The sequence below is a fragment of the Lagopus leucura genome, unplaced genomic scaffold (genome assembly GCF_019238085.1).
Source record: "Lagopus leucura isolate 7727_CA_CO unplaced genomic scaffold, USGS_WTPT01 Super-Scaffold_100012, whole genome shotgun sequence".
NCBI classification, from domain to species: Eukaryota; Metazoa; Chordata; class Aves; order Galliformes; family Phasianidae; genus Lagopus; species Lagopus leucura.
This window is the reverse complement of record NW_024962267.1, coordinates 10,193,439-10,216,411: the sequence shown is the minus strand read 5'-3', so window position 1 is coordinate 10,216,411 and position 22,973 is coordinate 10,193,439. Positions and strand designations below refer to the sequence as shown.

The 22,973-nt window shown below is 43.2% G+C and overlaps 1 protein-coding gene across 1 annotated transcript; it reads right to left on the bottom strand.

Moving 5' to 3' along the window:
• Window positions 1-4,321: 4,321 nt before the first annotated feature.
• Window positions 4,322-5,197, bottom strand: LOC122181751 (translation initiation factor IF-2-like). The gene has a single exon (XM_042874429.1). The coding sequence runs from the start codon at window positions 5,195-5,197 to the stop codon at window positions 4,322-4,324; it is 876 nt and encodes a 291-aa protein (XP_042730363.1).
• Between the last annotated feature and the right edge of the window lie 17,776 nt (window positions 5,198-22,973).

Below are 22,973 nucleotides of genomic sequence, written 5' to 3'. Positions count from 1 at the left end.
GGAATTCAATTTACCATTTCCTTAAAGCTCTTGGTGCAATCCTGAGAGCGAGAGCAAGCTCTGGTTTGTGGTGCTACAGAGGCTTTATCAGTCTCAGATCTTGGCAGGACAGACCAGACTGGTTGTCGATTGCAGGGGATAGTGCTTTTCCTGCCCATCAGAAAGAACAGAAAGGAATTGACTTTCCAGCACAAAGGACTTGCCCAAAGTTTCAGTCAGTCTTTTCTCTGTTCAAGTATGCGAGACTTGTGCTGTGATGCTTGTTGTCTATCTTTCCCTCTTTTGTGGAGGGAATGTCCCTCCATTTTCCTAAGATAAAGGTGATTGCTGGTTTTTGCTTGTTTTCCAGAACTCAATTCAGCTGAGATGTGAGTGACTCTGGTAGGTCAAGGGAAGACGTGCGAAGGGCCTCTTGCTGAAGAGAGGTACTTCAGGAGCCTCACTGCTAACATCACCAGAGGACTCACTATTTCTCTTTCTACACATTGTGTGCCCACTTCACTATAACAACGATCTTCCCACAGCTGCTCTCACTATTCTGACCTTTAACTCTTACTGAGCTCATGGGGGTGTATTAATGATTCCGTGTGACACCTCAGGTTTAACACTGATGGGAAAATCTGTAAAATAAGTAACTGAATGCTTCCAATGGTAACAGCTTCTGCATGTGATTACTTGTTTGGCTGCATTGGCAGAAGCTTTAGCTGCTAACTCAGCAGACTGTGAGTAGACAGTATCATCTTTTCAGTTCATTCTGGCTGCAGTTCAGGCTGTTAATAATAATCTAGAGGGCTATGTAAGGCTTGGATCCTGGCTATCAGGAACCTTGACATACAGGTACAGGTCTCTTGACATACAGGTACAGGAGATGAGATCATGGAGATTATCCTGCTGACAGCTCCCTAACGTAGCCATGAGTGGCAGGCATTTGCAGCAGAGACCAATACCAAATCCATTATTTATTAGGGCATTACTTAGGATTCAGAATGGGTGTATTTATTTGGAGTAAAGTGTGAACATCTTGATTACTATTTTAGCATGTTTAGTCATCAGAGTCAATGCTATGGGGATGCTTTGTTTTTAAAATGGGAACAAAATATTCCCTAAAACCTAAACATTGGGCCGTGCTGTTATCCTTTTTCCTTAACACTTACGACAGCATTGAGAGAACGGTCTGGCCAAGCCGACAGGCAGCCAAGTATAATTTATGACTTATTTTAAACTGATTTGTTGACTTCTTGAAAGGCTCTGTCAAAAAGAACAGTCCCCCGAGTCCTAACAAATGATAACAGTTGTGTGGCGTCAGTGCTGAAAAACTCTTGGATAACAGTGAACCCGTCCTGAGAAATCCTTTTAAAGTGCCTGAAAATTGTGCTGTCTAAAAATAAATAGGGCTAATGCTATTGTTTGGTAGTTCATTTTGGTTTCCTTAATGCCTTGTACAATTTATTTTCCACTGATAGGAATATTCCCTTAGAAGCATGAAAGCAAATCTCCATATGCCCAGTAATAAAAAAAAAACCACACAGCGTTCACGTGAGATGCTGCTAACAAGGACATGTTCTATCTCATCTATGTGCAATGTTGAATTTGCAAGTGACATCACTATGTCTGCATGTGCATCAGTGTGGCGGACAGCAGGAAAGACCCGAGATGTGTATCAGCTGTACTTCTCATTGCAGTGTCTCACTTAAGTACAGACATAGCATAAAGGGCAGCCTCAGTGCCCCGCCAGGGTCTGCGTCATTCAAAGCTTCCTCGCCCTAGGGCAAGGCAGACATGCCCTGCTGTTCACATTAGGCTGCTGCCTATGAGGAGCTTACAGCCACAGTGCCTTGGCTCTCCTGTCGCTGTCCTTGCACCTGCCCTGCAAATGCTTCCACGCTCATCCTTGTTCTTACTGTGAGAACAGTGAACAACAGCTGTAGAAGAGCATCTGTTTTCTCTCTATTTATAACAGTAATTTAGTTATATTCAATACTTTTGTTTCACCGAGCTAAGTTTTTCCTGGTGGAAATACAGTGCTTCAGGCAGAATATTTTCCTCTAAAATCTTGGTAAGCTTTATAGGCTTTTTCTTATCTCTCCCCCAGCCTTTTTGGACCAACATCCCTGATTTAGAGTGCTGCAGCTTTGCAGGTCTTTGTTGTCCTGGATGTTTTCCTGTTGGTCTTATTTGAAATTGCCAAATATTATGCTGGTGAAATTCTAGCTTACAGTTAAACAGATAAAACAATGTCACAGCACGAACTATAAATATGTCCTTGTCTGATCACATAACAATGAGTGAGTCTGTGAGTGACAGTTCAGATCTGGTTTCCTTCCACCACCGTGGGAAAAGGAAGCTGCTCCTGTGGTTGGGCAGCCATGATTGCTTCCTGCATCTGGGTGGTGGAGCAGGGCAAACCCCTCCTTGGCCCTGCAGCATGGCATGGCTGCAGTGCCAGGGATTTCACACCCTGCCAGCCCCACTGGGCTAGAAGGGACCAGCCCCTGCTCGAGGCTTCTGCAGGATTAAAAATGTGGCAGGGAAGGAGGACAAACTCTTGCAAACTGCTGGGAATGCTTGTCCAGGAGGTCAGTCCAAGGTCCTGATACAAGCTCAAGCAAAGCATCTTCACATCCTTGGGGGTGCTTTTGCAGGCCTCTGTGGCCTTCACAAGGGTGTCTGCCAGAACATGGCTTGGGTATTTGTGAAAATGTGAGGGCATAATAGTATTAGAAACAGCATGACTCTTGTTTCTTCTTTCTAGGAAAAAAAAACCAACCCACCAAAAGAGCAAAAAAACTCATAACAAAAATCCAGTCCTTTTTGATGCAACAATAAAAGTGTTTTAAGGCAGAATATCTGTTTTATATGAATCCTTGTGGAGAACTCCTGATGTTAACTAATGAGCCAAGACTGGAACCATTAACACAAGCAGGACTTCTGTCATTTACTTCAGGCTGAGCAGGTTTTGATATACGTCATAATTACTGTAATTTTCTTTTACCATCTAAACAGTGAAAGTGCTGTGCAGCCCACACAGTTAGGTTCTTGTTTTCTGTGAGCAAAGCAGCTCCTGCTTATTTTATTGGTAGGTGCAGCTGGGTAGAAAGAATTTTGAGCAGTCAGACTTCACTAAAACAGAAAAAAACAATGGATTTTGGGCCCACAAAGAATAGTTAGTGTTGGTTTGCTTTTTTTTTTTTTTTCCTTTCCCCCTCTCTTAGAGGTAAAACTATTGTATTTTTTTTTTTTTCTTCTTCTTCTCAGGGCTATTTCTTGTCAGTTCACATTCCACAACTAATAAGGAAGATATTATATTATATGTGTGGCTGTAAGAGAGTGGCAATACAAATTACAGTCTGGGAGTCTATATTTCATTGTCTCTCACCAATACCATATTAGATCTGCATAGATTGGAAGTAAAAATATTGTAACAAACTTTGAAAACATTCTTGTAATTACCAGCCCCACAAACTGAACTTGACCTTAGGGATGTCAAACCCTGTTTCTGGCCTAAGCATTTATAATGATAAAAATCCTATTAGAATTTAATGTCTTTTGGTGATGCAACAATCAGTTCAAAGCTGTTTCACCTGTTACAGCTTGTGGAAGCAATGAAGTAATGTAGAGGCTCTTCATTATCATTAAAAACACTACTCTGATTTGCAACTGCCATTTTATGGAGGAGTACTCAATACCTGGAGTTGTGGAATTGGGTTTTTGAACACGCGTTCCTCCCTTGTTCCCTTATTACTGAAGCTGGCACAGAAGCACAGGCACAGAGAAGCATGTCCCATGACGACCCACTGGAAAAGCAGGGCTAGGAAGGCACCGGGCTCGCAGGGCACCCTCTGCACGCAGGATGTTTTTAAGCACCTTTTTCTAACCCATACCCGGTTAAACTTGTTTGGAAGAGCCTCGCTGGGCCAGAACAGCAGCCTTCCAGTCAGCTGCTGGCCTTAATTATCTCCTCAGTTCTGCGTCATGTAGCAAAGGTTAAAGCATACCGACAGCTCATCAGATTGACTTTTTAATCTTTGTTTTGAAAACAAAAAATCTCTTTTAATTTAAGCGGCAGATAATGGTTTTGTCAGGCGTGAGCGGCGCACATCTCACTCGGGTACCACCGCGCTGCTGGAGCTCGGCGGGGACCGCGGCAGGGCTCGTGGCGAGAGACGGGGCAGATCCGCGAGCGTTTGTTAAAGGGAAAACGTGAGGTTCGAGGCGGACGTAGAGCCTCAGCCCCTCACCGGCCTCACCCCCATCCCAACATGGCGGAGCCCCCAACGGCCCGCGCGCACAGCGCCGCCCCTCCTCGCGGCGGTGCCCCTCTTTACCTTCCCGGAGGCCCGCCTCTATGGTCAGGGGCGCGGCGGGGGCGGGGCGCGAGGGGTGGCGCGCGGCGCCCCGGGCCGGCGGTTGGAGCGAGTCCCCTTTGTGTCTGGCGCGAGGCGCGGCCGTCGGTGTCGACGGGCGGGAGGGGGCGCGAGCCGCGGCGGGCTCTGCGGCCCTCGGCCGGCGGAGGGCACGGGAAGGAGGCGGCGCGGGACCGCCCCTCGCTGGCCAGCCCGGCGTCGGGGAAGGCGCCGGCGGCGCGGAGGGACCGAGCCGCTCCCCGCCCCGCGGGCACGGCCGCGCCCGGCCCCGCTCGAAGCTGAGAGAGGCCGGCCGGGCCGGCGCTGAGGCGGCTCGCGGAGCGCTGAGGAGAAGGAAGAGGAGGAGAAGAGCCGTTCTCCGGCGCAGGGGAAGAACCTCCGTGGAACGCGGCCGGGCGCCGGGGCCACCGAGGAGGGGCCTCGCTCCCGCCGCCCCGCGCCCCACCTCCGTCAGGGCGGCCGGGGGTGGCGTCGCCGCGGGGGCCGGGCTGCGGAGCCGGCTGGCGGCGGGCGGATGGGCCGGGGGGCGGCCGTAGCCCCCGCGCACGGAGCGCAGCCGGTCTCGTCCCCGGGCGCGTGAAGACGGCGGGGCCCTCCGCCGGGCGGCGGCCGGCTCTGCGCCCGCGGCCCTCGGAGCCGGGCGGCGTGAGGGGCTGCCGCGAGTGACAGCCGTCGCTTCCCGTCTGGATATGTTTCCTTCCCAACCCGGCTGCTTCTTCGATATCGTGAAGCTGCGTGGGAAATAAGCGCGTTCCCGAGGCGGGCGGCGGCGCGACGCCTTTCCCGGAGCCGGGCGGCGGCGGCCGGCGTCCTCCCCGGCGCCGCGGAGCCATGCGGACGGGCCGCCGCGAGGGAGTAGCAGCGCAGCCGGCGCCCCTCACCTGCCGTCCGCCCTCGCGGACCGAGCCGTGAGCCGAGAGCTCGCCGCGGCCGCCGGAAAACGGAGGAAATCGTTCTCGTCGGTGTCTTTATTTCCCGCTCCGCCTCGACCCCCGCGCCCCCAGGATGACGGCCTCGCTGCGGCGCCTCGTGCCGCTGCTCCCGCTCCTGCTCGCCGCCGCCGCCCCGCAGCACGGCGCTGCGGCCGGTAAGTACCGTGCACGACGTTCGGGCGCGGCGGGGCGCGGTCCGGCGGCGGCTCCGTGCGGGGTCCGTGCCGGGCACCCGGGGAGGGCCGCGTGTCGGGGCGGCCGGCAGCGTGAATCTGCTTTATTTCTGCTTTATTGTGTAAATGAACCATTCGCGGTAGGGGTGCGCGTTCTGCGCGACTCCGCTTCTCTCGGCTTCTCGCTTCAGTATTTTTCCAAAATTGAAATAATCATCTCGTTTTGCATGCCGCGCCCTCGGTAAGGCAATGCGGGCGTTTTTAATATATATTTTAATCGCCGGCGGAGCTGCGCCGGTTGTGCTGTGAGATCCCTGGGCACAGCCATTTTTAATTTTATCGGCATCCGTGCTCTTAGGGCCTGGAGCGTGTGCTGCAGCCCCGTGACAGACCGATCACTAGGTACGTTTGTTTCCTGGGGGCGATCTGAAGCAAACTGGCTGCTCCTATTGTCACTCGCTGTTGTAGGCCGGCAGCACAAAGCGTAGATGAGGAACGCTGGAAGATCTCGAAGAGAACTCTTGTTTTAAACAAGGAGGTGGAAGCGCTGTCCTTAGGCATATTTTTGGGCGCTCGGACCTGTTTTTAACTTTGCTCGGAGGCTTCGTGTTTGATATCTGAGATGTTTGATCCCGATATTGGAAGAGAGGTGCATTGGTCTCTCACTTTTGGCTCTGCCCTGGTGACAGCTGAGCACGTTGGAGCTCCTCAAGTGCTCAGTGGGCACCGACATCAGTGCCCTCAGAACCGGTAGTGTCTGTATTTCCCAGCTATTCTGGGGGACTCCTGCAACTTTCCTGTCATTTTACTAATCAGAATCCAATTTTGCAGGGCTCGGTGCTTCTCATGCTGTTTTCATAGCCTGTTTGTAGTTCACAAATGAATCCTTCCTCATAAGAAAATCATGTTGGATAGGCAATTGGTTCATTGCTCTGACTGGACAGCCCCAGATTTCTTTGCTTCCTCTTCTTAAGAGGTCTCTTTCAGAAGGATACTAGCATGAAAAAACTGATGTTACCAGCATCATCCCTACCTGTGACTGTTCTTATTTTAGATTGATCTCTGTAGTGTCTGTGTTAGTTTTTTTGGGAGTGATTTTTCTTCAGGAAGAAGGGACCTCTGAAGGTCAGATGTCTTGGTATTTAAAGCACGCAGGAATCAAGAGTGCCCACTACCTAACCTTTCAAATGTAATAGCAGTGATTAAAAGAAGGGCAGGATTTCCCCCCCCCCTTGTCACGAACGCTTGGGCAGGCTGCTCACTGCTTTGCCGTGGTGAGGAAGAAGGGCGGTGAAGGAGCAAGCACGGCTCTGAGGCAGGCCCAGGGCTGGGCAGGTGCGGTACGAGCCTGTCCGCATGGTTCTGCCGGTTCACCTCCGTCCTGACCTGGCAGCAGTGTTCCTACATTTCAGTTCTGGTCTTGCCTTGTTATGAGGGTATTAATGATGTCCGCTTGTTTGGCTGTTTTTAAATAAAGACCCATTTTCCCATTGTGATTTATTCCTTAATTATGAAATTTTAACAATCCACATTATACAGAGTTCGGTCGTAATCCTCTGTAAGAGTAATTGCACCAATGATTTGAGCTTTACTTAAAGTAACTAATGGTTGATCTTAGGTTTACACTGCATTTCAGGGAAAAAATGTCTATACATGGGGAAGCTACACTAATGTGTAATTCTGCCCTTTTATGTTCATGAAAGAGCCAACATTATTTTTTCTCTTCCCCTCCCCCCGGAGCATGAACTGTATGCTCACATCAATGACGGTGCTGGTTCTGGCCCGGGAACCCTTTATTAATTGGGTCTTCCGATGGGTACTGTATCTTCACAGTACTTGGAACTGAGTGTTTATAAGTGCAAAATCATGACATCAGAAGGAAAGCATTTCTGTAATAGGTTTGTAGCTTTCTGCCTTGAGAAAATGTAGGTCTCCTTTGGGAGAGCTCAGTGAAGACCTGAGCTTAGTGTGGTAGTCCTTCCTTCGCACTGCTAGATAAGCATATAATGAAGAAGTAGATTCAGGTGGGGTTCTTCGCTTCTTTTTTTTCCTTTGGATGTTATTAGGAGAAAAATGCTGCTGGCTTTCTCTGGAAAATCCAGATCCTAACAAGCACCTGGTAGCTTTGTATTTAGTTTATGTATTTTTCACTGCAGCCATTCTCTTAAAAAGGAGTGCATTTTACTTACACTAGTTTTAGATAAAAGACTGAGGGATTTTAAACTATGTTGAGGAAAAAAAAAAAAAGATTTGCACCACTTGATTCTTCATTTATCAAACTTACTTGATACTTGAAATCCCCCTTTCTAAATCTGTTGTTTAGAGCTGTGAGACTTATTTATGCTCCCTTATATTAAGGAGGGTTTGGATGCATTAATTGTGAGGGTTGTGCCTAAGAGGTGGCTGGTGAACCTTTGAACTGTTCCACAATAGTGCTGAAGAATTTCATCTGGGTGTTCATATGAACTAGATATTAATCTTGTTCCATTTGCTTGCCTTATGTGATACACAGTACTAAACCACTATTCCTTCATTCTACATAGCCACACTAGACAGCATTCCTTTGTCTAATGTGTAAATGACTTGTGGAAAACATGAAGTAAGAATTAAAGCAAGTAGAATGTCTTTTTATCTTTGTGGGTCTTTCCCTTGTGCTTGTATATGTGTGGATCAAGATTTTCAGAGTGAAAAGAATTGCATAGATCGAAGGGGTGGTTTTTTTTTCCCCTGGATGATTGTTTTAATTATTAATTAAAATGAGTGAACCAAAGCTGCTTTATCCTGTTCTGTCTTGCCAGTTGGAGCTACTGTAGTGTATCAACATAATTTGTTTGAAATATGAATTGTGTGACATGAGAAAGAATTCCTTTTGGCCATTCAACTCAGTTACTTTATCAGTGCTTTGAATTAGTAACTGACTTATCTTGCATATTAGACAGTTTTCTTAAATCTATCTGTTCTGCAGTGTCTACTTCTTGACTAGTGCTATAGCCAACATTAATGGCTCAGTCAGTTGTAATCTGAAAATCTTATTTACTTTTCTGTTTGGTTTGGGAGCTTTCTCAGAAGTCCTAGCATAGCAGCTGGACATGGGCTGTCAAAGTGAAGGACACAAGTAGTGTGCTTGATGGAGGCACACAGGCACAGCCTGTGTGGCACATTGGGGCTTCATAACTCTCCAGTTGTGTGGCTGCGTAAGCGCGGAATCGTGCGTGAACCCCTTCACCCCTCTGAGAAGAGCCTTTTTTCATTAGGCAAATCAGCCTGCGTGAACCTCTTTGAATATTTCAGCTACGCTGCCTCCAGTTCCTGGTCAAACCTGGGTATTTCTGTACCGTGCTGTGTGGTGTAGGCGTATCCTGTAAGGAAATGGGAGATACGCTGGCCAGATTGCTCAGGAGCCCAAATTTCAAGCCCTGAACCATTACACAAATATTTCAGTGCGGATGTTTTACCCTCAAAGAAACCTTGTGTAAATGCTGGCTGAATTGTCTGCCTGTTCTCTGATGCAGGAGGACAAGCCTTATTTTACAAGGGACAAAGATGGAAGTATTTCCAATAAGAAATACTCTCATAGTGAAGTGGCTGTTTTGATGACCCTTCTTTAGCACATATTGCAAACTTCTCTTTAAAAAAATAATAAAATCATCTGTTGATTTTTACATTGCTTTTTCGTATCTCAGAATGTATTTGTCAGCAGTCTCAGTAGTCGCTGTCATAGTCTCCTTGGCAGATGTTCCCTTCCCTTGCATTTCTCACCAGAGGGAAGAGAGAGGTGATCTGTTAGGTTCTTCACAAATGCTTTATTCCCACCACAGAGTGATGGTTTCCTGTCGCAGGAGTTATATTGTGTTTGGGCTCAAAGTCCAGCCATGCCATGAGCGTGTCCTTTCATTTTCTGAGCAGACTGTGCGTAAGCAGGGCACAAAGTTCCATTCAGGACAGAATGTTTATGTCTGAATAAAACAGTCCTGATGATGCTGTGCATTCACTAGGACAGGAATCTGTGTGTAGCTTGCACGTAGTTGTGTTAATTTTGTTAAGCTTGTAGATTTGGTGATGCTACTGACTGCTTCAATTTCAACTGAAAAATAATGCAATAGAAGAACAGTTCTCCAAAGCAGAAGAACACTTTCAGTACTGAATATGGTTTAGTTGTTTTTTATGCCTTTGAAATGAGCCCACAGAAGTGTAAGGCTGGAAACAACTCTTGTATCCTACATGGTCTGGATGCATTGGTATAGATAACATTTGTCTAACTAGCATCTTCACTGAAGAGGGATTGCACAGACTGTCCTATTACTGTACTTGGTTGCCACGTGTTTTGTAATGCAACGGTAGTAGTTCCTCTTCCCTGCTCTGATAGAAGATTTTTAAAGATAGGTGATGTACCTGAACCTGCAGCATGCTGTACGCATGCGGGCAGTCAATTGCCAGAGAACAGCAGAGACCTGGTAAGTTGTTCATATGTCAGTGTAGTGTCTCAGAGTTAATTCTCACGGTCTGCAGAACTGGGAGCTGGGCTGAGCAGCGGTGGGATCTGCTCAGGCAGGTCAGTTGGTGTGAGTGAAAGGAAGGAGCAGGTGGCAGGGCTGCAGAGGTTTGAAAGGATGAAAGGCTGAATTTGTTTTGCAACAGATGAGAACCAAGGTGTATCGGACAGAGATGCCTTGCATTTGTCAAACTTGCTGGGAGAATGCATGCCTGCAGTTGTGTAGGGGAAGGAAGTTTTTGCCCTGGGGAGAGGGAAAGAAAGCATAGTTGTAGGTAGCAGTTTCGAAGGCTTCTGGTGGCTGTTGAGAGAATGAATGAGACTTAGTCGTTTAGATGCTGTCTTTATCCTCTTACCCTTCCCTCAACCTCATAAGCTTGGAAACCACAAGGTGTCTGGGAGGTGATTTTGTTCCAAGTCACTAGGGGCTTTCTGTTTTGTTCGTTGCCTCCTTGGGTTTGTAGCAAATCACATGTTGTGTTTGGGTTGTGAAGGTGTCCATGGTCTGCATCTCTCAGTACTCTGTGTTTTTCTTTTGTCTTTTATTTCTCTGGAGACAGGAAGGGAAAAACTGGCAGTGTAGACACTGAAGACTCCTTTTCATGTCACTGCCATCTGCAGTCCCTTCTATTTCAATCAAACTCCTGAATCTGCTGGCCAGTTTCAACTGTATGTGGAAGACGCAAATAGTCTCTCAAGAGATTAATTTACTCCTGCTTTCACAAAAATTAGGGACTGAATCGAGGAAAGAACTTCAAGACAGAACTTTCCCAAGGGAAAGGTTGGGCAGCACTGAGCCCCTGCAAGTCCATTTGCTTAAAGTTGGCTGTCCAGTCCAGCGCAGCGATGCCACACACCTGGTGATGCTGTGCTTTGGAGCCATTGCTGCACGCTTGGTCTTCCCTTGGGGTGCCGCAGGGGGACTGAGGGGCAGCTGGCAGTTGCTTCTGTGGGAGGGGTGCGTTGGGTAAGAAATGTGGAAGAAAGGGTGTGTTTTTAGAAGTTAGATGTCTTTGGTCTACAGCTAGCAGAACGAGTTGTGTTTGGGACACTGTGTACTCAGCACTTTAAGTAAACTTCCAAAACAATGCCCAAATCACTTTACTGCATGATTGTCATCCATTTATGACTTCATGGTGTGTGTGAGTAACTTGCAGTTTATTGTGTGCATTGTTTTTCACCCTTTTAGTACTAGATTTGATTATCCTGTGTATACAGTCCTGTGTATACAGAACCCTTGTTTCAGACATTCCATGCATTAAATGTACTACAGTTTCTTATTATGACATCTTTTCAATGTTACTGTAATATATTTTTCCTGCACACCCCTTGGATGCTTTTGTTATGTATTATACTTACTTGAATCTGTGAAGAGCGTTAGAAATAGTTGTATTATTTGTGTTAAGCAGATGTACTTGAAAGACATTTAGTGTGACATGCACGATTGGAGTAAATGGCAAATGGTGACAAAGCCAGTGGTACTGTGATCCTTTGCTCCAGGGTACTGACTGTCCTGGTCAAGTGGGCTACGTGACGCTAGCACATTGCTGGTGCATTTAGCCAAACACTGGGACTGCATTTATTCTCTCTATTCTATATATGCTTATTCTATTTGAAGTTGCAAGATATTTTTTTTTTGAGATGACTGAAAGTATAATCATAGGTCATATATATTAATTGGGTTCATTAAGTTATGTATTAGAGAATGCAGCACTTAATTGGTATTGCGGTGTTGGGGATTGGCAGTGTGGCGGTGTCACCTGAGAAGCTGCTCGTTCTTGGCCTCGAGTGAACTTCAGTCTGCTTGTCACGAAGGTCAGGTTCACCTGGCCTGAGCAGCCTTGGCATAGTTCAGTTACCAGAGGACTGAGTGGACGTGCTCTGTTGCTTCTACTTTATCAGATTCCCTGTTTGACTCTGTTTCTCTTAAAAATAAAACATTGTATTTGTGCCACCAAAGCAGCGTGGGTCTGGATACTTGGAACAAAACTCGTGGAGCATTATGGAACCCTAATTAGATTTTCCAATAATTTCCAAGATTTTCCAGAAAATGTAGCTGGTCGTGTTATTGCTCAACTGTCTTATTTATTAATGAATGTATTAAGTAATTCCAATATTAGAGAGTTTTACTTACATATTGTTATAGATAGTTTAAAAAAATCTTCTTTTTATGAGTCAAGTTTTTTTTTCTTTTAGGCATTTCAGTTTTGAAGCTCTTGTGTCCTTGTAACTTCCAAGTTGTGATAATCTTGGTGCAGGCCTAGCACATATCTAGAGCACATACCCTGTGCTGCGAGCCTTACCAGTCATTTATTTAAACCTGAACCCCAGAAGTAACTTCTCTATATCTATTTGCAGACAAGGGACTTCATACTTGAAGGTTATTTATTCATTATTACTGGTTCTCAAATATAAATTTTAATTATATTTAGTTGAGACTTGAAAAATTGGTAGAGCCAGTACTTGTAAGCTGAGGAAAGCTGAGATTGTAGCAGGAGAGTTGTAGCACGTATCACTTTAGTTACGCTGTGGCACTGAAATATGTACGCAAAGCAGGCGCTTAGACCAGGAGCAATCTTTCCACATTAAAATAATTCTAGTTACAGAGAAGGATAAAAGGAACCCTATAATGAAGCTTGTCTAGATGCCATCACAGTGTGGGTTTCTTCTGCTTGCATGTTTAAAATTTTTTCTTCATTTCCAGCAGTAATCACCCAGGCCAGGGATCTGTAGCTGGAGCAGCTGCCATGATTGAAATAGACATACGTGCTCAGGTCTGCCATCTGAAGCAGGAGCCAAAGGCCTGCTGCCGTGCACGCGCGCCTGCCTCGCAGCGCTCGCTGCTGGGACTTCAGCAGGAGGCAGCTGAGAAGTGGAAGAACGTGTTCCGGTGCTCTGTGCTTCAGGGGCTGGGATGAGAGTCCGTGAATCTCAAGTGAAAAAGATGAGAAAAGAGTTTAATTTCTCTTAAACTGGGGGAAATTGTTTCTGATGCCCTGCGGCAGTATTTGAGTCTCTCTGTAAACTTTTTCTGCACGATGCGTAAGAATGGCTGTTGGTAGTGTGTGTTCCCCCTGTGCCATGAATGTGCACGTGTGTGTTTAGCATGTGTATATATGTTTTTAAGTACTCCATATGCTGTCAAATTTCCAATCCTCTTCACTGCTCAAAACTAGTATTTTAATATTAGCAAATCAACTGTTTGCTTGATATTGCTAATTTCCAAAAATTCCTTAAAAGCAGTTTGTTCTGTGTGACTGTCTGGTAAACTTCACACTTAATAATTGCATCCAAGTTCTGTACAAGGATCTGTTAAGTAATTTCTCTTTTACTTCGAAAATGAATCTGGCTTAATTAAGTTTTAGTGAAATTTAGCTTGCAATAGTTAATGATGTTGCAGCTGAGCACAGTTATTTGGCCATGATTGTTTACATTAGTTAATTGTTTAAAATCTCACAGTGAATGTTTTTATTCCTTCATTTTTTTTCTGTACAAATATAGGAATAAGTGAGGAGTAGACTTTCTTCATTCCTATTATTTCCTGTCAGAGAAGTAGTTTTGCTGTTGAAGCTGTCAGCAAATCTTGCTTCCCTTATTGTAAGAAGTAGTGGTGTGGAATGTTGGTGTGCAAAATAAAGAGAATTCTGGTTATTGTTTTATTTCCCTGGCTGCGGACTATATGATACCACTTAAAGTTGAAGATGTAGCCTTAGGGCAGAGGGATATGGAATCCAAACATGACACAACTGACTAAATGAATCTTAAAAACAAGATGTGCAAGATAGAAATAATGGTACAAAAATATGATGTGAAAAGTTTCATAGTTGCACATTGGAAGTGCACAGATATGTTCTCCTCCCTTACCTGCATGCAAAAAAAAAAAAAAAAAGCAGTGAGATGCTAAAATATTAAGGCACTTCTCATTATGGATATACTGGACTTGCAAGTGTATTTTGAGCAGGAGATGTTTCAATGAAGTTATCAGAGGTAATGCGTTACAAGAGATATTGAATTAGATCCCCCAGCCTTCTGGCAATATATTCACACATGATGCAAAATATAAATCAAACAGTGTCAACAGCCTTCAGCAAGGCTCCTATTTAAGCCAGTTAAGGTAATAAGAAATACTGACCTTTACTCTGTCAGCCAGCTTGTCTGATGGATCTGATTACTGAAGGAAACGTGAAAATCTGCATCTGAGTTCTACATTTACTCAGAAATTTATATATATGTTGCTCTTTTTATGCTCTAGTGATGTCAGTTAAGAACCTTTCAACTTTTTTTTTTGACTTTTTTGCGTTCCTGCTGATAACCAGAATCACTTTGGGACAGTGCAGTTCAGAAACATTGATTTCTGTTTTTGGATGCTGAAGATGCTGAGGTAATCCCACCCACTTTTTCAGGATTGCACTAAATACTTTCCTCGTTTATATTTGCCACTAGTCCTTTGGACTTGAAAGGAGTTTTGGAGACCAGGCACTCTAGAGCAGCTATTAGGAAACTCTGAGAAGTAAAGCTATTGCTGTATCCTTGCTTCTCCAGATAAAACCAGGCATGAGTCCTAACTGGATGTTTAATGGCATTATTCCAGGACAAGGTCCATGGTTTTGATGTTATTTTCCTTAATTTGCCCACTCTTCCCTGCCCCCAGTGTTTTTATTGTCTTTTTGTTTGTTTTTTTAAGGTAGATAGAATGAGCATATAGGGGTATATACCTTTATGTTACTGATGTTACTACATTGCAACTAAATAGTTTTAAATAATTTAGGAGTGCTACATGCAAATAGTTACCACTTTGAGCTGAAGTACATAAATGAGAAATGAGTGAGGTATGCAATGGAATCTGATAGTAAATTCCTTTGTGGCAATTACATAAAGCTGTTACTTGCAGCATTTAATTGATAACACCAGAGCTTGCTTCACTTCTGTTGAGGTGTGGGAATACGAGGTACAGAGAGAGGTAACTGCATTCCATCAAGTTTCAGTCTAGACAGGCATGAGGGCATCATTCATTCTGTACCAAACAAGGAAAAGTAATAACCTTTAAAAAGTGACCTTGCAGCTAAAGAATGTGTGATGGTGAGTATGTGGAAAGGCAAGATTTCTGTGTGATCACCAGAAGTGTTCTTCCTGCAGTTAAGGATCTTGACTTGAAAAGATGATATTTGGATTGTAATCTGTTGGTTTCTTGCCATTTCATAGAGCTGGTGGTTTTTGCAATAAGTGATTTAATGAAGTGCTGCAGAGTTAATTATATTCCATTGAAGGGAAAGGTTGATATCTAGTTGGGTGGCAGGAAGTTCACAGTACAATGTTATAGCAAAAGGTATCAGGAAACAGTATTAGAGATTCATTTCCCTCTTGTAATTGAAGAGTAGTAGAGTGAACTTTGACTTTTTATAACAAGATGTCTAAGGAAATGGCTTTTTTTTTTTTTTTTTTTTTAATAGGATGCATATAAACTTCTAAGACATATCAAAACTGGGAGGTAAGATGTGATGCAGCACAGAGTTGAACCCAGTTTAATTAGTTCTGTTGGACTTGTTAACTTGACTCCTATATAGAACCTATTACTGGGGAGGACTCTTGGGAAAGGAGCATAGTGGAGCTATGAGGAAAGTGTGGAAAGACATTGCCTGGTGATATTTAGGCATCCAGTGAGCAGCAGATGCCCTGGTCTGGTATTAGATATGGAGGTTGGTGGCTCTGCCTGGTGCAGGGGGGTTGAAGCTTGATGATCTTTGATGAGGTCCCTTCCAACCTAAGCCATTGTATGATAACTAAGGAGGCATGAGCTGTGGGATTCACCTTGTCAGTCTGAGAACAAATGTTAAGAGGTTGTGAGCAAAGAGTTGTCAAGGAATGGGATCAGTTAAGATGGAAGCAAAATAATTTGCCAGATGCTTTGCTTTGATCACCTCTGCACACACTCCTGATTTGTAGTACGTGAAAGAAGTTGTAGGTGTGCGTGTGCGAAGTTGCTGCAGAATACTTGATATACTGCAAATACCCACTGGAATTTAATGTTTTATCTTATCTGGTGTGGAACGTATTGTTTGTTCTCCCTTGTCAGTTGTTTTGCTGGAATAAAGGTTATTATATAACAAAGATAATTCCCCTGCAATTTAAGGTGCAAGTGTAGCACTTAAGGAAGGGGAGTGGTAAATACTGTATTTAGAACAGGAAAAACATCACTCTATAGTTTGTTTTCAGTAGCAAAACCTTAATTACTTAGAAGCAGTGCTTTAAAAACAAACGAGCTCAATCATAAAGAAGTAGTTATTAGAACTATCTGTCTAGCCTTAATTCAGCTGCATGATGCGTGTGATACGTTCTATGAAATGTTTTTCTCTATGGGTCCTCTGCCTCATTTGGTGGGAAAAGAAGTAATTTTAGGTTCCTGCAGAGAATTAAAGTCTTGTAGTTATAGACCTTGCTTGTCTTTTACCCGTGGATGCTATTTCCCCCAGTTTGGAGGTGATTCTTTACATGTGCTTCTTCCCTGGTATTCTCCCTTCTTCATTTTCACTTATTCCCCTTATTTCAATTATTTTGAAAGACATTTTAAAAATTGAACATTGCTGTTTTATGCTTTTCTTTGCTGCAGTGAAAAGAAACAAGCTGTATCATGTTACTAAAAAGAGATCTTTGATAAGTGCTCAGGTCAACAGGGATGCATAAAGGAAGTGCAAAAGACTGAAGTTTATTCTTCCCCTAAGGAATGCTCAGCTTCCTTGACTCTTCTGGTATGCTTTCTAAAAGTGGGTCATTCTCTTTCTCTGTCTTTTTTTATTATCTAGCAGAGCGCAAACTATGAGAATCTTGATTAGCAGATAACACAGATAACAGATCCTCTGTGAATGCGTTGTTTGTTGGGGGGATCTGCAGAAAAGAAGGTAGATGAGAGGCAGCATAGGACAGTCGTTGCCTAAGTTAACTTAGCTCGTATCTTTTGAGAGGTGGCTCATCTACTGAACTTCAAAGGTGCATGTGCTTGAGTAAGTGATTGAGGAAGTGCTCTCAGATGCATATATTTAAGTAATGATTTCAAAAGAATCACGTGAAGCTTAGGTTAGGATTGCAGGAGGAGGAAGGGAGCCAGCTGGGATAAAAATTTTTGGAGCGCTCTTCAGATCATTAGGAATTGTAAGGGTTCTATGCCATAGAATTCCTAACAATTTCTCCTGCAGTGCATTAATCAGAACATTCAAGGACACTTGAAAGGCAAGCTGATAGTTTTTTTCTGCTATATGTAGGGGAAAAAAAATGTGTTTTTAACTAGTGAATATGTGGGAGAAATAGGGTGGCAGTTCCAGAAAAAAGAGCGTAATTACCCTGTTTTGGAGATGGTCTACTCGTGAATGAGGTGGCAGATTGAAATGGCACTGGATATCTTTCCTTCGTAGTTCTGCTAAAGTCATTTCGAGTTCTCATCTTTGTCTTCACATGTGTATTGTGTAAGACTAATGAGATCAAGCTTTGGAAGCTAGCTTAGAACTGGAGCAGCCTTTGCTTGCTCTGCCCTTCCTATCCTTCCGGTTTCTATTCACCAAATGTATACAAATGTGAACACAAAGACCCTCTTCATCTCACAAGTCTTTGTTTGAAGACAAAGATAGAATTCCATAGACATTCTTTCTCCCCTCCATACCTGCCACACACTAGCATTTACCCAGCTCTGTTCAGAAGTGAGGAAGACTTGTTTTAGTTCATGACAATAAAATTTACTGACGCTAAAATAAATGGTCAGCATTAACTAGGTTTCTTGCAATGATATTCACAGAGAAAAGCTTTTAGATTCCTCTTTCATGATGGACAAAATATTTGGCTTTGATTATCAACTGATAAGTCGTATTGCTTATGACTTGTGTATGATGGTGCATACAGATTCTCATGTTTGAGTTGACTTGTCTCAAGTGTAAGAGATCACACCAAGTGGCAATGCTTAAGCAAAGGGTAGAAATGTTTGTGTGAGGTCTGTACCTCCTTTGTTCATACTGGTAGGAGCAGTGGCAGTGTGAGTCTGTCAGGAGCTGACTGGCCTGGTGGTTCATGCTCAGGCCTTCCCTAATTCAGGATTGCTATTTCTGTATGGAACAGAAATAGATGCATTCAAAAGTAAAGCTGACTGCTGCCCTTTAAGGCAGAAGTTGGTTTTCAGGTAGTATTCAGCTTTTGCAATGGGTTGTTGCCAGCAAGCCCAGATTCTTCGTAAAAGCAGAGGGAAAAGGAAATAGTAGCCAGATGAAGAGAGGAAATGGGAGCCTCCCTCAAATGCAGCCACTAAGCTAAAGAGTTAAAAATAACTTCTTTTATTTTGTAAGCAATTGTCTACGTTACATAAACGTTGTTTCTTGGAAGTTGGAGGCGACTCTCCTTCCCTGGATTTTCTTTTCTGAAATGCCAGTTGTGTTTTGAGAACTTGTTCTGCACATACCACCAACTATTGCAGTACAGATATAGGTATGTATTAAGCACTGAGGCTCAACTGTCACTGTAATTTGCAAAAGCAGCAGAGTGCTTAAAAAGGGTATGGATAAAGGTGGAAGGAGGAGCACAGTCAGATGAAGTACCTATCTGATAAGCATTCTGCAGGGACATATCTTAGGCTTGCTGGCTACTGCTCCCCTGTCATCTACGTCACCATTTGGGATTTCTTTAATTATGATCCCAAACTGGTGGTTGTTTTTGATACTTCTCATAACTGAAAGTCAATTGTGAAAAATTACTTACAACTACAGCTATGGAGGGAAGTGAAAAGCTGTAAAACATTCAACCACTAGAGATACCAACTTCAAATGAAACTTTGGCTTTAGAAATTTTGCAACCACACTTATTAATTTCTTACCACTGTTAACTACTCTGTTTCTATTCTATACACATAGTTCAAAACCAGAAAATGTTTTCATTTGAAATATACTGTTTTATGTTACTGCTCTTTGAATTCTGCTGTTAAACTGAAGTTGTCACGATCGTTCCTGACCTCTCAATTTTATCTACTTGTAACTCCAAGCAGTCCACAGAATCCAAATATCTGTTGTTTTCTATAATCCATTTATCTTCTGTCTAACTGAGCTGTACCCGTGAAGTTTAGTAAACAACTGAGCAAATGACCAAGTAGTTTTCTTGGTAGTGTGTGCAGTTGTCCAATTCTGTAACTATATTTAATGATACAGCAAAAAAGGTGTATATTTGGAAGGCACGTGGTAGATGTTCCTTATTTTAGATGAAAGTGAATTTCTAATATTGAGCTGCTTCTCCTTCTAAATTGGGAAATCCAAGTTGTCTGTACTCAGACATGCTTTCGTTTCTCTGTTCTCAAAGCTACAGTAAGCTGAGAAAGTTACTGTGTATTCTTTTATTTGCTTTCCTTTTGATACTGAGTATCCTTGGTTTTCATTGCAAGTGTAACAAAGAAGGGTAGGGATGTGCACACTTAGCTGAAAATTCATTACTCTTATTTCCTTTCTTCATCTTTTTATATTACCGTTACGTTTCTTCCCTTTTTCCAGTCAGACGTTCTTCAAGTGCCTGTTCTGTCTGTAGGAGAGTGAAGTGGTAACCTGAGCCTCAGCGTCCTTCAATTATGGTGCTAGAATGTTTTGGTGTCTAATACTGGTACATGTGCAGTATGTCTTCAGTGAAGTTGTTAGGAGATGCCTAGGCACAAAGAACTTTTCAACAAGCATACAAAACCCTGAGAACATTTTGTTAAGCTGTTCATTTTTCACGTCTGAAGTAGTGAATCGTTTAATGTGTGAGAGACTGGTGGGCTTCAATGTATATGTTGTAGAACTCATTTGTAAGTATTGGTGTTGTATTACTTAGTGAAAAATATTAATGAAAAACAGCTGTGAACTTGAGGAATCAATGAGATTTTTGTTGCTTGCACTTCTTTTCCTTCCTTCTTGCTATTCTGCATTGTGGCTGTCCTCTGACAAAGAAAGGTAAGCCCTAGAGACAAGCAGTGTTTCAATTCAAGGTGGCAGTTAACCAACAGTAACGGTGAGCTTGTCCTGCTTTTGGAAGAGTCTTGGCATGCATTAGGTATTTCTCCACTTCAAATGCTGATTTGCCACACTCCAATGACAGTGCGTAATACCAACTCTCCTTAATGGACCATCTGATACTTAGTAATTTTCTTCTGGTGACTGTGTTAATAAACACACTGTTAACATTTGTTGTATGAGAATCAATAAAACTAGATTACATGGGTTTACTCAGATTTTGCCATTTTTCATTTGAGGATAGGCACTTTATTTTATGAAGTGTCTGTAAACTTTTGTCTTCTTTAAAACAAATATTTCTTGCTATTTCTATCCCCGTGAATGCTGAAGAATAGTAAAGTTCTTAGTCTGAATTATTCTGAGTGTCAGACAACTTGCAGTGGTGATATGCCAGTGAGATAGGGCTGTGTTATCTTCTTATTTTTCTGATTAGGAACGAAGGCACAGAAGGTAGCTTGCCTCAAATCACCTTTGATTGTCTTTAGTGGAACACTGAGTTGAGTTCTGTGCTTGTGCTCAACTACTGTAACTATTGGGTATTAACCATTTCTTAATGTAATATTTATTTTATTTACAGTATTTATTTTCCTGAGCAGAATGTTATGGCCAGAATCACATCTGTGCCTTCTCTCTTTTTCACTTGCCTCCCTTACTTGAGCCTGCTTCTTTGAGCAGTAGCACCACTGCTGTTTTCTCCCTTGGCTGTCTTCTCTCTGGTTTCCACATATCAGTATTCTTAATGTTTTCATTTCTTTCTATTTTGTGTGCTTCCTTAGCAAGAGCAAGGAGCATAGGAGAGAATCTTGTTTTTATTCCAGTTTTACCAGAGTAGGTGCTTGGCTGTGGGAGGAGGGCCTGAAAGATGAGTTCATCTCATCTTGTTTGTAATGCAGCTGAGCATATTTTTACCTGCTATGGAAGCAGCGTGTGCACAACTGAAAGGCTGTAAAGCATGTCCAGTGCTGCCGGTTTGTGAAAAATTGGGTTTCCAAACTGACAGCATCTTCTGAAGTTTTTCAGAGGCCTATAATTTTGGTACTTGGTGAAGAAAGTGAGCAATCCTCCCTCTGTTCCCCTTCCACTTCCCCCAAAGAAAAAAAGAGCCAGCCACAAACCAACCAGAGGCCACACCCTTGGGATGAGGCGGCCTGTCTGCCACATCTTAAATTCTGCTCCAGCTCTTCCAGTTTTAGAATCTGTCAACAAAATACTTGCAACAAGTATTTTAATACGGACTTCACAAGCTATTTTTTTCTAGCCTTACTCTAGCAGACGTGACAGAAGCATTTTAACTGAATCTGTTTTGGACTTTTAAGTAAAATAAGAGCAAAACACCTGCTGTGTGCAATTGTTGACCACAATGATAATTTAGTAAATGTCTTAAGCAACTGAAAAATAGAGTTCTTCGAAGATGTGTCAGAAACCTCAATTACAGGTGGAGTTCCAGTCTTGGTTATAATAAATATTCTCCCCTCTCAATTTAAATTTAAAAGTAAGTGAATGTAAATAAAATCAATCCAACTGTCCTTCAATGCCATCCTTAGTTGGTTAATATTAAAAAGATGGTTAATAGCACAATTAGTTTAGAAGAGATGCTAAAACTTGAATTTCAGGTTATGTATACAAACATTCTGAGATGAAATAAAGTGAAGATGAACTGGAACAGGAATACCTGTGGTGATGGTCAGTTTAAGAAAACCAAATCATGATAAAAAACCAACAACAAATCATTTGTTATTGCAAATATTCATAAACTGTTCAACCTGAATGCCTTCCGGTGTTTTGCAGTTTTGGTGAAAACACTCTTTCTGTTCGAATTTGTTTTTGAAATGATATAAAAGTAATTAAAAATGCAGCATTTGGTAAAACGATTTCACTGGGATTGCAGGGAAAAATCACTAACTCCTGCAAAGTGTTTGTGAAGATGATGAGCGCTGGCATTACTTAAAGAGGCTGAATTCATGGCACGCTTGCTCTGCAGTTTGCTCCCGCTTTGGACATTCTCAGAAGCTGCTGGCTGGGGACGTTTGTATCCCAGTGGCTGTGCCCCACCTTACTTTCTCCTCTGTAGGCGGAGAGATTTCTACTCTCTGAATGTTTTTAATGGATCCATTCACGTGCAGAGCATGGATTTCTTCAGAGCTGCAGTGCTCTGGGTCTTTGGGGGACACTTTCAAATAACAAAAACTTACATCCCTGTGGAGAGTTTGTATCCTCTCTCTGGAACTGCCCGGATGACACACATTCTGTGTTTGACAAGTAATTTTGCACATGAGATTGTTCCAAAGGCATTGCAGGATGCATGGGATTGCCATCATTCCTCTTGTGGAGACAGTGGTGCAGTTCTTAACTAGTTCAACCAGGTGAGGTGGTACCTTTGGCCAGCTTGAGTGCTTGTCGCTCCACATTCTTAAGACCCTGCATGAGGCAGTTTATTTTAAGGGAGCCAGAAAGAGGCTTTATGCTTATTAATTGACCTTGACTGTTTTTTTCTGAGTATGAGGCATAACAGGTCTTATAAGGAATGTGAAAGACTGGCTCCAAGACACAGGGGTGAAAACCAAACACTATTGTGGAGTGAACTAAGGGGGAAAAGAACACCAAAACAAGTGAGAGTGCCTCTCACCCTCTCTTAACCAACATTTGAAGCTTACAGTGGCTATAAGTTACCCTTCTTGGCATGGTGTTTCATCCCTGTGTGTGTTGATGAGCTGATTCGCTGTGGTTCTTTGAAGCCACTGCTGTGGGCTGCTGGTGGGGCTCGGGGCGCCGTTAGGCGTGTACTTTGACACTCATGTTTGAAATTCCAGAATGCAGTTTCTGTCACTGCATATGATGAAATCATGTAACTAGCAAATGATTTACAGAGGCAGGGCTAGATTGGCAGAGATGCCCTTATTGTGAAGTGAAAGCTCCCTAAAGCAGTGAAACAATAGAGAGTAGAATTAGAGCGGAATTTAAATGAAGGAAAGATTTTGTGGCAGGCAGCCAGAAGGGCAGATCGG

Coding starts and splice junctions, on each gene's coding strand:
- LOC122181751 (XM_042874429.1), bottom strand. CDS start 5,197: ATGGCTCCGCGGCGCCGGGGAGGACGCCGGCCGCCGCCGCCCGGCTCC.